The 12,286-nt window shown below is 43.8% G+C and overlaps 1 protein-coding gene across 1 annotated transcript; it reads right to left on the bottom strand.

Moving 5' to 3' along the window:
* Positions 1-6,517: 6,517 nt before the first annotated feature.
* On the bottom strand, positions 6,518-11,497 carry LOC121538904 (serine/threonine-protein phosphatase 2A catalytic subunit alpha isoform-like). Its single transcript, XM_041847073.2, has 7 exons — positions 11,071-11,497; positions 10,272-10,481; positions 8,524-8,697; positions 8,142-8,231; positions 7,320-7,481; positions 7,052-7,170; positions 6,518-6,788 (listed from the first exon to the last, which is right to left on the bottom strand). Exons 1-7 carry the CDS (start codon positions 11,170-11,172, stop codon positions 6,716-6,718), a joined length of 930 nt encoding a protein of 309 aa, XP_041703007.1. The 5' UTR covers positions 11,173-11,497; the 3' UTR covers positions 6,518-6,715.
* Positions 11,498-12,286: the final 789 nt, after the last annotated feature.

Below are 12,286 nucleotides of genomic sequence, written 5' to 3'. Positions count from 1 at the left end.
CGGACGACGCTGGGCCAATTGTGCGCCGCCTTATAGGACTCCCAATCACGGCCTGGAATCGAACCAGGGTCTGTAGTGACGCCTCTAGCGCTGAGATGCAGTACCTTAGACCGCTGCACCACTCGGGAGCATAGCCAACGAACAGCTCATAAACTGTGTTTACACAAGCAGCCCAAGTCTGATATTCTTCCACTAATTGGTCTTATGACCAAGCGCATCAGATATTTTCACATCAGTTCTTTTTCAGAGCTGATCTGATTGGTCAAAATACCATTAGTGAAAAAAAGATCAGAATTTGGGTTGCCTGTCTAAACGCGGCCTTATATGGCCCATAACGGTCTGACACGGTCTGATAGAGTGCATGGCAGCGTGTATAACTTGGCTTGAAAGTGAAATTGACATGAATGTTGGCTTCACTTTTGCCCCAGATATTGGCGGGGAGGGGTAATGTTCAACTTCAAGGGCAGCGGAAGGAAAACTGGTTTTCCAATAGTCAGCTCTTTTAACACAGACCTAATGGATTGTAAATCAGTTGTAGGCTGCTGTACACTGGGCCTTTGATTTGACAAAATACTAATTCAATGGAACCATAGAGAAACATTAACTAACATATTATCAATCATATGTAAAATGCCCTCTAATAAACCTATCCAAATGTTTACTTTATCCACCCAATCTTTGCAGCCATTCAAATCATCGCCTATCTACGAGAGACTGGACTAGTGAAATTGGTAGGGTACTAGGGGGTAACTAGCCCCCCCCCCCAAGAACGATGTCTAATTACTGACCCAAAAAGCAACGTTTGGGAAAGAAATAGGTATGTGGATGAAGGTCATGCTTAGTCGAATAAACTATGAAGGGAAATACAATTTTTTGTTATTTAATGACATTTTGTTTTTAGAAAAGGGCCGTTTTTTAAAAGTACCAGGGTTTTTTATTTTTTATTTTTTTATTTCACCTTTATTTAACCAGGTAAACCAGTTGAGAACAAGTTCTCATTTACAACTGCGACCTGGCCAAGATAAAGCAAAGCAGTGCGATAAAAACAACAACACAGAGTTACATATGGGGTAAAACAAAACAAAGTCAAAAATACAACAGAAATACATATAATATACAGTGTGCAAATTTAGCAAGTTATGGAGGTAAGGCAATAAAATAGGCTATAGTGCAAAATAATTACAATTTAGTATTAACACTGGAATGATGTGCAAGAGATGATGTGCAAATAGAGATACTGGGGTACAAATGAGCAAAATAAATAACAATATAGGGATGAGGTAGTTGGGCGGGCTAATTTCAGATGGGCTGTGTACAGGTGCAGTGATCGGTAAGGTGCTCTGACAACTGATGCTTAAAGTTATTGAGGGAGATAAGTGTCTCCAGCTTCAGAGATTTTTGCAATTTGTTCCAGTCATTGGCAGCAGAGAACTGGAAGGAATTGCGGCCAAAGGAGGTGTTGGCTTTGGGGATGACCAGTGAGATATACCCGCTGGAGCGCAGACTACGGGTGGGTGTTGCTATGGTGACCAATGAGCTAAAATAAGGGTAATCCCAGCAGTCTTTCAAATTACATTCAGGATCTTGGAATATAATATTGGAATGGAATATAACTAATAACATTAAATAACATTGGAATATAACATTTAATAACAATAACTTAACTAATTAATTCAGTGTAACATTGATGTGGCAACTCTCTTATGCTCTGCTATTGCACAATTCTAATTTGTACATAGGTCACAAATAAAGCTCTTGTTGGGAATACAGATGACTCATTCTCACTCAGAAGTATGACAAAGTATCAGCTGGTTAGTCATTGATAATAGAGGTGACATTGGACTCTAGATCAGGGTTTCAAAAAGCCGGTCCTGGGGCCCCACCTGGGTGCACGTTTTGGTTTTTGCCTAGCACTACACAGCTGATTCAAATAACCAACTCATCAATTCAAATTTTATTGGTCACATACACATATTTATCAGATGTTATTGCGGGTGTAGCGAAATGCTTGTGTTACTAGCTCCAACAGTGCAGTAGTATCTAACAATTCACAACAATACACACAAATCTAAAAGTAAAAGAATGGAATTAAGAAATATACAAATATTAGGACGAGCAATGTTGGAATGGCATTGATTAAATACAGTAGAATAGAATACAGTATATACATATGAGATGAGCAAAGCAGTATGTAAACATTATTAAAGTGACAAGTGTTCCATTATTAAAGTGGCCAGTGATTCCATGTCTATGTACATAGGGCAGCAGCCTCTAAGGTGCATGGTTGAGTAGCCATGTGGTAGCCGGCTAGTGATGGCTATTTAACAATTTGATGGCCTTGAGATGGAAGCTGTTTTTCAGTCTCTCGGTCCCAGCTTTGATGCACCTGTACTGACCTCGCCTTCTGGATGATAGCGGGGTGAACAGGCCGTGGCTCTGGTGGATGTCCTTGATGATATTTTTGGCCTTCCTGTGACATCGGGTGCTGTAGGTGTCCTGGAGGGCAGGCAGTGTGCCCCCGGTGATGCGTTGGGCAGACCGTACCACCCTCTGGAGAGCCCTGCGGTTGCGTGCAGTGCAGTTGCCGTACCAGGCGGTGATACAGCCTGACAGGATGCTCTCAATTGTGCATCTGTAAAGGTTTCTGAGGTTCTTAGGGGCCAAGACAAATTTCTTCAGCCTCCTGAGGTTGAAGAGGCGCTGTTGCGCCTTCTTCGCCACACTGTCTGTGTGGGTGGACCATTTCAGATTGTCAGTGATGTGTACGCCGAGGAACTTGAAGCTTTCCACATTCTCCACTGCAGTCCCGTCAATGTGAATAGGGGCTGTTTCCTGCAGTCCACGATCAGCTCCTTTGTTTTGTTTTCCTGGCCCCACTCTGCCAGGGCCCTCACCTCCTCTCTGTAGGCTGTCTCGTCATCGTTGGTAATCAAGCCTACTACTGTTGTGTCGTCTGCAAACTGGATGATTGAGTTGGAGGCGTGCGTGGCCACGCAGTCATGGGTGAACAGGGAGTACAGGAGGGGGCTGAGCACGCAACCTTGTGGGGCCCCTGTGTTGAGGATCAGTGAAGTGGAGGTGTTGTTTCCTACCTTCACCACCTGTGGGCGGCCCATCAGGAAGTCCATGACCCAGTTGCACAGGGCGGGGTTCAGACCCATGGCCCCGAGCTTAATGATGAGCTTTGAGGGTACTATGGTGTTGAATGCTGAGCTATAGTCAATGAACAGTATTCTGACATAGGTATTCCTCGTCCAGATGGGACAGAGCAGTGGGCAGTGCGATGGTGATTGCATCGTCTGTGGATATATTGGGGCGGTATGCAAATTGAAGTGGGTCTAGGGTGTCAGGTAAGGTAGAGGTGATATGATCCTTAACTAGTCTCTCATCAAGCTTTGATGATTTGAATCAGCTGTGTAGTGCTAGGACAAAAAACAAAACGTGCACCCAGGGGGCCCCCCCCCAAAACGGGGGGGCCCACCCAGGACCGACTTTAGAAAACCCACCCAGGACCGACTTTAGAAAACCCACCCAGGACCGACTTTAGAAAACCCACCCAGGACCGACTTTAGAAAACCCACCCAGGACCGACTTTAGAAAACCCTGCTCTATCAAACTCATTCCACGGAGGGCCGAGTGTCTGCGGGTTTTCACTCCTCCCTTGTACTTGATGAATTAAGGTCACTGATTAGTAAAGGAGTCACCTCACCTGGTTGTCTAGGTCTTAATTGAAAGGAAAAACCAAAATCCCGCAGACATAGGCCCTCCATGGAATGAGTTTGACACCCCTGCTCTAGTGTCTAGGCAAATGTCTGTCCTTGTAATACCTGGGGCATACACTGCGTTCAAAACTGGGAACTCGGAAATCTCAGTCTTCTGACTTCAGTGCTTTCAAGGTAACTGAAACCTCAGACAAAAACGAACTCAAACTGTGAAAAATCATTTTGAACAGTAATCCAACTCGGAATTCCAAGTTGGAAACTCGGGTATCTTTCTATCGCTAACGTCATCATTTAGCCTTCCTCCATGTGCTCGCCAGAGGTAGCCTGACTGCCATTAGGTACTGAGATGAGATCCTCAGACCCCTTGTGAGACCATATGCTGATGCGGTTGGCCCTGGGTTCCTCCTAATGCAAGACAATGCTAGACCTCATGTGGCTGGAGTGTGTCAGCAGTTCCTGCAAGAGGAAGGCATTGATGCTATGGACTGGCCCGCCCGTTCCCCAGACCTGAATCCAATTGAGCACATCTGGGACATCATGTCTCGCTCCATCCACCAACGCCACGTTGCACCACAGACTGTCCAGGAGTTGGCGGATACTTTAGTCCAGGTCTGGGAGAAGATCCCTCAGGAGACCATGCGCCACCTCATCAGGAGCATGCCCAAGCGTTGTAGGGAGGTCATACAGGCACGTGGAGGCCACACACACTACTGAGCCTCATTTTGACTTGTTTTAAGGACATTACATCAAAGTTGGATCAGCCTGTAGTGTGGTTTTCCACTTTAATTTTGAGGGTGACTCCAAATCCAGACCTCCATGGGTTGATACATTTGATTTCCATTGATCATTTTTGTGTGATTTTGTTGTCCGCACATTCAACTATGTAAAGAAAAAAGTTTTTAATACGATTATTTCATTCATTCAGATCTAGGATGTGTTATTTTAGTGTTCCCTTTATTTTTTTGAGCAGTGTATATATAAACATCACAGAATCTGGGCCCTGTTCAAATACACTCTCTTTCCCTTCATTCCTTGAAGGAATCCCTAAACATCAAGGGGCAACTTATGAGAGTCTGAGGTCACATTTTCAGCACACTTGCCTCTGTGCCATGCAGAACTCCTTAGATCAAAAAGACTGCCTGCATGCCTGTACATTGTGAAATAAACCCAACAGCAATGAAGGAGCAACTTCAATCTTTATTATATAGCGGAGGCTACAAAACAGAAAGGTATCTATAACAAGGGGTTATTTTTGTACAGGTGTTCCTCTATTCAACTGAAATAGGTTTTACTCATGTAATGGACAGGTGAGTGACAGAAAAGCTATTATCTGGAGGTGAAATATACAGTGCATTCGGAAAGTATTCAGACCCCTTGACTTCTTCCACATTTTGTTACAGCCTTATTCTAAAATTAATTTCCTCCGGATGTGACGCTTGGCATTCAGGCCAAAGAATTCAATCTTGGTTTCATCAGACCAGGTAAACTTGTTTCTCGTGGTCTGAGAGTCCTTTAGGTGCCTTTTGGCAAACTCCAAGCGGACTGTCATGTGCCTTTTACTGAGGAGTGGCTTCCGTCTGGCCACTCTACCATAAAGGCCTGATTGGTGGAGTGCTGCAGAGATGGTTGTCCTTCTGGAAGGTTCTCCCATCTTTACAGAGGAACTCTGGAGCTCTGTCAGAGTGACCATAGGGTTCATGGTCACCTCCCTGACCAAGGCCCTTCTACCCCAATTGCTCAGTTTGGCTGGGCAGCCAGCTCTAGGAAGAGTCTTGGTGGTTCCAAACTGCTTCCATTTAAGAATGATGGAGGCCACTAAGTTCTCGGGGACCTTCAATGCTGCAGAAATGTTTTGGTACCCTTCCCCAGATCTGCGCCTCGACACAATCCTGTCTTGGAGCTGTAGGACAATTCCTTCGACCTCATGGCTTGGTTTTTGCTCCGAGATGCACTGTCAACTGTGGGACCTTATATAGACAGGTGTGTGCCTTTCCAAATCATGTCCAATCAATTGAATTTACCACAGGTGGAATCCAATCAAGTTGTAGAAACATCTCAAGGATGATCAATGGAAACAGGAAGCACCTGAGCTCAATTTCAAGTCTCATAGCAAAAATCTGAATACATATGTTAATAAGGTATTTCTGTTTTGTTGATTTATTATACATTTGTCTAAAAACCTTTTTTCGCTTTGTCATTATGGGGTATTGTGTGTAGATTGATGAAGACAATTAATTTAATCTATTTTAGAGTAAGACTAACGTAACAAAATGTGTAAAAAGTCAAGGGGTCTGAATACTTTCCGAATGCACTGTAAAACAGAACGCTGTACTTTGTCAGTGTCGTGATAAAAATTAAATACAAAAGTGCAAAAAAAAGAAGAATTCAATTCCATCCAGCGCCCAACCAACCCTGAAAACAATGATTTCAATTCACACACACACAAAACATTTTTTCACAACATATCATAATGTTTACTGCAACCTTCCAGTTTGAGGCCATACCGAGTTTAGTTTTGGTGAACCTTTCTATATTATAATTAATTTCCTTACACAAGGGTTACATTTAAGCATTCATCTCAGCAGATTAATTAATTCAAAGCAGATATTTTTCCTGACAAAACCAGCAGGTAATGTGAGACCGTCTGCTTCCAAAATGGCACCCTATCCCTATATAGTCCACTGTAATCTTTACAATGAAGAATCATTTTCAGAGATAAATACAACATCATGCACAGAGCGAGAGAGTAGGAACTGGTTCCAAGGACTGTGGTGGGTGTAGGTTGTGTAGTCTTCTTTAAAAGATGAATGTGACATTTTTTCCATTTTGCATTGTGAAATGATGGCACACATTTTTGGTCCATGGATAGATGGATGCTTAATTTGTCACAACTCCGATGGTCGGTTGCTCCCTTCTCCCACTTTCACCTTCTTCTTCTTCTTCACGTTGACTAAAAAGAATCTATAGCAATACTTTACAGGCATTGGGATCTTTTACAGGAAGTAGTCAGGAGTGCGGCGGGTCACATGGGGTTCTCCTCTGCGAGGGGCGGGGTCAAACTGAAGGCTGGAATAGAAACAAAGAGTCTGATATGACGCCTCGGAGCGATTTGAGATCTAATACAGGCTTCACTTCATTTCATCAATCAAGACAAATGAGTTAGCAAGCTTCCTTTTCTTATCTACTCGTAACAATTTCCAATGTTTGGAGTTTAACAAAGCTACAGGTAAAGCATTGTCAACTGGAATTTTATTCTGAAGTGAATACTTTTATTCTGAAGTGAATACTTTTATTTTGAAGTAAACACTTATTTTGAAGTGAATACTTACAAGGAGTACTTGAGTGTGTCATCCAGCTCCATGATGGCGGCCTGGTTTCCACAGCGATAGCAGTAATTGGGTGCACTGAAGATGGTCACTACGTTACGGTCATGGCACCAGTTATAACCCTGCCAAAACAAACATTCAGTAAACCAGAGGTACATCCCCGAACAAGACAAAGTGCAAGTTTTGCAAAACTGTCTAAAACATAACCTAATGCAAAGACAAGAGAAAGTCTGCATTGTTTTTTTATCAGTACTTAAATGTGCCAATGTACCTCCATGACCAGCTGGTGAGCTCTGGAGACCAGGGTGAGTCCGTTAGCATGGTTGAAGGTCTCTGAGATGTCCTGTCCAAAGGTGTAGCCGGCACCGCGGGGAGAGATGCCCCAGCCACCACGGTCATCAGGGTCTGACCACAGCAGATCACACATCGGACCCTGGGGGAGGGAGACGGTGGCCATGTTAGTAAGGTCAATAATACTGTGAACACCACATGATTTGAATAAGGTGGCCATATTGGTGAGGTCAGGCTGCAACACTTGGAGCGTCACCACATGATGTGACTTTATTGAAGGCGTTTTGTGTACGCACATTACAACTGTGAGATGAGTAGTGACTAGTTGGCCAGAAGTCCATGGAACAGATTAACTATCTGATATACAATGTCAGGGCTTTCAGCCTTTGGTTCAATAGCCACACCAGCATACTATTTTACATTTTAGTCATTTAGCAGACGCTCTTATCCAGAGCGACTTACAGTTAGTGAGTGCATAAATTTTCACACTGGCCCCCCGTGGGAAACGAACCCACAACCCTGGCGTTGCAAGCGCCATGCTCTATCAACTGAGCTACACAACTGGAGACACTGCACTCTACAAGAACTGAACAAAGCAGGGATCTCTTGGCTAGAGGCAAAAGCCCTCTCACAGAAGTGAGTGAGGTGGAGAGCAAATGGTTGACGTCCTACGCTCCCAAGGGGGCCAAGAGGTTAAGTCAAGTAAGTCAATCCTATGAAACAACACATTGGGCATGCATTCTAACTAGCACGGTAGTATGAAGATTGGACGTGGTTTCTAGGAACGTGGAAGTGAGCTGACCTCATGAGGAACCTCCTGTAAGCGATCCAGCGCTCGGATGTGTTCCAGTGTGTCTATTGAGGGGGACAACCCACCGTGGAGACAGAAGATCTGCAGAGGAACAACAAGTCAATTAGACATTTCCATGTAAAATATGTGTGATTGTTAGAACAAGGCTTTTAAAAATTCCATCTAACATTGTGTTATTGCTGTAAACAAATCAGTAATAGATGCACATGAACATTGTGTTGGGTTGTAAATGTCTTCTAACATCTGTATTGTACAGCACATTGCTGCTGAATTGCATGGTTACGTAATAACAAGGAAGGGATCCCTTCCGCTGCCTCGCTTTCCAACCAAGGTGCATTTCTGCATAATGCACCTTTAAAAACGAATATCTCACCTGGTTATCTACCAGGGCAGTGAGGGGCAGATAGTCAAATAAGTCTGTGAAGTACTTCCAGACGTTGGCGTTTCCGTATTTCCTCAAACACTCGTCGTAGAAGCCGTACACCTGGGTGATCTGTCTGCTCTCGTGGTTCCCTCGAAGGATTGTGATTCGCTCACGGTACCTAACCTGAAAAACAAAAAATTATTAACACATCTCTGGATGGGACAAAAAGCGCATAAAAACACACATATTACATTCACAGTGACCTTCTGTTCTCACGTCAAACCAGACATGGTTTAAGGTTGACGATGACATTTACAGTAGCAGCAGTAAATGTTATCCTGTGTTATATCAATAGGCTGTCCTGTTCTCCCTGTAGACTTACGGTCCTCCTCTACCCGTTTGAGTTTTAACCTTGTTGCTGTTTGTCCCTGTGCAAAATAAACTAACTAAGCAATATCTTTTAGCAATAATTTTACTGCTGCTCTTTAAAAATGGTTAGTTATTTTTATTTATCTATTTTTTACTTAACACTTATTTTTCTTAAAACGGCATTGTTGGTTAAGGGCTTGTAAGTAAGCGTTTCACTGTAAGGTCTACACCGGTTGTATTCGGCCCCTGTGACAAATAACATTTGACTTGAATATATGAGAGGAATCGGACGAAGCTATTTTAGAGTACACTAAAACGGGGATGGGCAACTGGCAGCCCACAGTCATTTTGTAGGCCCACGGATCGATCCCCCCTCATAAAATGTATATACAAATTTTTTTTAGGAACTCACTCTCACTTACTGTCGATAATTAAAATAGCTGAATACACAAGGTGCAATAAAAAAAACATGTGGTCGTGCTTCAGCAGTTGTTGTCTTATGTCAGTCACTCAATTAGCCTATGTCAGCTAAAAATGTTTAAATGGGTAAGTTAGCGGGCTAGACTAACTATAAAATGCTAGGCTAACTTGTAGTAATCACGGTCGAATTGCCGAATGGGGGCCCTAATAGATTTTCTTAGTCACGCTCACTCAGATAACATATCAAAAACTGCTAACATTTCTGTCCACCCCATGGCAAAATGTGTAGAATTGCAGCAAACTTACTTTAAAAACTGCAACATTTTCTCTACACAAAATGTGTAGAACTGCAGGAAATTTCTCTCCGCTGTCAAGAGGGGGCAGCGAAAAGGTTTTGCTCGCAACAAAATGTTACTTAGGGCCTCCAAAAGGCTAGGGCCGGCTCGGACTACATGTGTGGGTATGGATGTGGGTATGCAGAGCCGCAAGCTACTGCTTGCCTGGCTACCCAAACTCCTTGCTCCGGGCAAACGCCACGCCCACAAACATTAGTTTTCCTCTGCAATGAGTCTGGATCTGAGTACCTCCACAACAATTTCTAGAATGGAAAAACATTCTAACTGTTCTGACTGGTCCCAGAAATCGATGGGTTGGGCCAGAACACAAGTGGGTAAGGCGGAGGTTTGAAAATGTGTCATTGGCTTTGCTACTCTGATTGGTTAGAGATTATCCAATCGCTGATTACTTTGTTTTGTACAACACCTCTCATGTTGACATCACCACAAACGACTTCAATGATGGCAGTCTCAGACTGAAGTATGTAGCGAATGATAGAGCAGCGGAAGAATTCAGTTTGAGTCCTCAGGCAAAGCCACTCATGATTAATTCAACAAAAAAAAGGGCAACTTTAACCCCCCAGCCCCATTAAAGTTGCCCTTCCCTGCTCTAAAACATGTGGCTATGTTTACCTTGAGAGATACCAGGAGGCTGACTGTCTCTACAGAGTAGTAGCCCCTGTCCACATAGTCTCCCATGAAGAGGTAGTTGGTGTCCGGAGACTTCCCTCCGATTTTAAACAACTCCACCAAGTCATGGAACTGGCCGTGGACATCTCCGCACACGGTGACCGGACATCTCACCTCCTGCACGTTAGACTCCTTCGTCAGGATCTCTTTGGCCTGGAGAGGAGACAGAAGAGTTTGGGGTTAGGGATTTAGACAGAGGATGGGGGAAATCAGGGATACAGAGGGGAACTGCGGGAGTTTGGGTGTGTGTATGTTATTTCTTGTTTGAGTATTTATAAAATGTATGCATATGATGCATATTTTTAAGCTCCAACTATATACAGTAGTTGATACCGAAGGGGCACACTTGGAAATTCAAATGCAACAAGCCAGAACGGCGCGTAAGAACAGCAAGGATATCAAGCTGAAACTTCCAAACACATTCATATAAAAATTCAACATCAATGCTACTCAGTCAATGCATGTCTGCCAACCCCACAGTGAATGCAATGGCAATAGGCAGCTCCGCCGCCATTTTCTGAATAATGTAGCTAGCTAGTTACTGCTAGTTAGTAACTAACTAGTAGGGAAGTAACTAACTAGCTAACTAACTAGCAGTAACATACAAAAGCCGGTGGAGAAATGAACCGTGCTCGGACCAATGAGCAATTTAAGATAGTTGCTTAACATAGCCGGCAAACTAGCTTAGCTAATATTTGCTAAGGGCTTGCAAGATCATACGAATTAAATGGGTTAAAATTACCTTCTCGCAAAGGGCTTTGACTTGGTTTTCCGAGAGCTGCTTGCATTCGCCGAGTTGCTCAATCCACCCATCCAATTCCTTAGTGAATGACTTGTCGTCCATGTCTGGTTATATTTCAGGTTACCTATTGAAAACTAGTTTAGCTAATACTGGCTAATGCGTTCTCGTCATTCGCACTCTATCTGCCTTCGTCAAAAATGAATGCACGAGCTAGCTAGTTTACCGACCCTGCTTTAAATTGGTTCAACCCCCCCCACTAGCTAGCTACTCGTTAAAAAAAATAAGCGCTGCATGTGCCTCGATCTCCTGTTTATATGAAATAGCTAAAGAAATGCGTGGAACAGCCGCAGTTGCAGAAAACTGGCTCTGTATGAAATTCCGTGGACCCAACCCTGCTTCTTCCCCCAACAACAATCAATGAGGGAGTTATATTACGCTGGCCCGGGTTGAACCGGGCAATGGTCCTTCACATCATCGGGCGAAAGCGGGGAGGGAGGAGCGCTTTCTCAAATCAAACAGTACTCTGCGCCTCTCTGTCAGATTGCCAACAAGGCAGCATGGTGCATCGTCCAGAAACATACATCTTTTCATAAAATACATGTTTGACTTTTCAAACTAGGATTGGGATGGCAGATCAAGCGTTTTTATCCAAAGCAATCACTTTTGCGTGTGAAAACACCGAATCCTAATCATCACTCCACGTGCTTGATTACGTCACTTTTGTTTTGAGCCGACTTCGCCGACGGCCAGAGCTGGGCACCTGGCTCACGCTCGGGAGGCAGCCCGGTTCCAAAACGAATGCAATCACTTTTCACCCGATTCAAATTTCTACCACCGGGGTAACCCGAATCAGATAAACGAAACCTCCCGGTCTTGTTGCGTTTACGTCATTGGCCGACGTACTTCACCGGCCCCCTTCATCTGGGCTTTGCTGCCACCGTGTGATTGCGAATGGGAACTACAATGTGCTCTCGGTATCAAAATAATAAACCTATCACAATAAATTCCATGAGCATTGTGGATAATAGTGTGAATAGATCTACTGTGCATTCACAGTGAATAAATACAACGGACTGGCAGGATGCAAGAGCAACTATCCAGAATTTAAGGCGGCTCCTCATGTTTAAGACACACGCATGCGCATTGAGTTTCACCCTAGTCAGCAGTAGGAGGAAATGGTCCATGAAAATCCTGATTCCTTGGGACGTCACAACTC

Source organism: Coregonus clupeaformis, chromosome 3 (assembly GCF_020615455.1).
Source record: "Coregonus clupeaformis isolate EN_2021a chromosome 3, ASM2061545v1, whole genome shotgun sequence".
In the NCBI taxonomy this organism is placed as follows: Eukaryota; Metazoa; Chordata; class Actinopteri; order Salmoniformes; family Salmonidae; genus Coregonus; species Coregonus clupeaformis.
Note: the sequence above shows the minus strand (reverse complement) of the source record. Positions and strands in the feature narration are given on the sequence as shown.